Here is a 2,242-nt window from a genome sequence, read left to right on the forward strand (position 1 = left end):
GGTCTTATGGTAAGCGCGTCCTGTATGCTTTATAGGGTGAATAAGCTTCATTTCCAAATGCAGATAAAATGAGCATAGGGGAAGGACTCACAGTTGGCAACGATGCCGTGTCAATGACTTTATCAAGGTCGACAGGTCTTCGCTGCTCCTGTTGCTGCTGCAGAAGGTAAATCGGCAGCGCCTGTCCTTTCCTCTTGAAGAAGAGCTCACCGCGGCCGCACTTGGGATGTGCGTTGACCTTAACGGAAAGCCTCTTAGCCCCCTCTGCTAGCACATGCATCAACATCCACACGCTGCATGTGATGGTCGTGCAGTGCTTTAGCTTGGGCTCCTCCAGGGGCGGCAGCGGGAGCGCCTCGGCACCGAATGCCACAGACCCTATCCATTTACGCCAGTCCGCTGTTCTTAGACCACTGGTGGCATAGAGTTTGCTGTCGATTTCCCTGTACAGATCAAGGTGGTCCGAGAAGCGTGCACTGTCGTCTTTGAGAGATTCAGGCTGCCTCAAAGGAAGGCGCTCCGGCAGAGCTTGCATCGAGTTCTGCAGATGGANTCTTTGAGAGATTCAGGCTGCCTCAAAGGAAGGCGCTCCGGCAGAGCTTGCATCGAGTTCTGCAGATGGATTATCGCGAGAGCAGCTGCCCTCTTCACCGACACGATTGGTACCACCGCCCGCACTATTTCGAGCAAATCCACCAAGGCAAATTCCTCAGCAAAGCTCATGTGTTCCTTCTCCGTAACAACCCAACTCGCCAAAATGAATTGCAGGCCCCTAATACCGTCGTATAGACGCGCTCGAGCGGGACCCCCTGAAGTCGCCTCACGACCGCCCATTCGGAAACTGCTTCTTCCAGCCCCTTGGTCTTCTTTCTCCTCTTGCTCACGAACAGAGGAATCAGTCGCCGTGGGTGAAAGCGTAAGCTCGGATTTCCATCTGTACGCACTGCAAGGAACGCCGCGGAGATGCTCGAAGGCGGCTAAGTCTCCTCCCAACGTCAGCTTGCTGCAGCACAAACCACCACAAGCAACAGAAGAATCGGTGGAGGGTGAATGAACAAATTGGGTGCCAGATTCGTACGAATAGCAAGAACATGGGAGCAATACCTCGCCATACAACTTACAGTTCGTTCTTGCTGATTTGTTGCTGCGTTTTTCGGGCCGCATATTGCACGGCGAGATAGATGTCATCGCTGGGGAGTGCAAGGGAATGAATAGCAAGACTGTCTGGCTGAGCTGCGTCAAACGAGTCCAGCGCTCCTCCGTCATGCATCCCAGGGAACTCCAAATGCAGGTTTCCCTTAAGTGGTGTGGCTTGCTTAGGCTGCTGCTCGGAGGCCGGCAGTTGCAGGTGGAGAGAGGGAGGCACAAATAGTTTGATGGACGGCAACGCGAATATACCTAAGTTGCCACAAATATCCATTGTATTTTCGTCCTCCACGCAGTTCAGTGCTGCGAAATGAAAGCGACTACGGAGGTCCATTGCTAGTTGCGAAAACGTCTTCCTGTACGTAAAACAGTGTGGGCACCANCGGTACTCCACCGCCGTGACGGCCTCCTCTACAATCGGATCCGGTGCAAACATACGTCTGTGCCCGCGGCTTTCTCTTAACACTGCTTTTGCCACCGCAGCTGCCGATTCGGGGGCTGCACGGGGCAAAGATGCCGCGTTCGCGGCTGTGGAAGAGAGTCCATCATCTCTGGCCGCAGTTGTATCCACCAGAAAACCTGCAGAAGGTTTCCCGTCTGCTGTAGGAGGGACTTCTAAGGAGGCCACGACCTCTCCTACGACAGGCTGGAGGCAGGCGAAAAAGAAGCTAAGGTTCAGTAGGGCAAAAACGATGAATTTAAAGGTACCCACCCCACCGAAAGAATTGGTGTGAGGATAAGACCCCATCAGCTGCTTGTACAGGTTTTAAACGCTGCAGCTATGGATATTGGGCAAGAGAAAACTGAGGCGGGCAACGGTTCAGGTGCGGTATGCTGTTCTCCGCAAGAATAGGAACTAGTACGCCATACCCCAATATTGGTACAGTTTAACATAGCGCGGGGATGCAAGAAAATTTCCCCGAAACTGGAAGATTCGCAGTTCGCTTTAGACAAGGTGATTCATAGGCGGGCGCGAGAAGCCGTGGAGACAGGAGCCATGTTTGCCCGTATGCAGTGTAACTTGCGGTCAATCAAAGTAAGTGTCCAAAAACAGGAGTGAAAACGGTCAAATATAATGTTAATATCGTATTTAGGT

At 52.6% G+C, this 2,242-nt stretch overlaps 1 protein-coding gene across 1 annotated transcript; it reads right to left on the bottom strand.

Annotated features, from left to right (window-relative positions):
- Positions 1-4: 4 nt before the first annotated feature.
- EMH_0050330 (uncharacterized protein) lies at positions 5-1,894 on the bottom strand (the record flags this gene model as incomplete). The annotated part of the gene is given in 4 exon segments (XM_013496634.1): positions 5-541; positions 679-1,003; positions 1,122-1,526; positions 1,530-1,894. Coding segments are annotated over 4 exon segments (1,632 nt in total).
- Between the last annotated feature and the right edge of the window lie 348 nt (positions 1,895-2,242).

This window comes from Eimeria mitis, genomic scaffold, assembly GCF_000499745.2.
Source record: "Eimeria mitis Houghton genomic scaffold, Emh_scaff2206, whole genome shotgun sequence".
NCBI classification, from domain to species: domain Eukaryota; phylum Apicomplexa; class Conoidasida; order Eucoccidiorida; family Eimeriidae; genus Eimeria; species Eimeria mitis.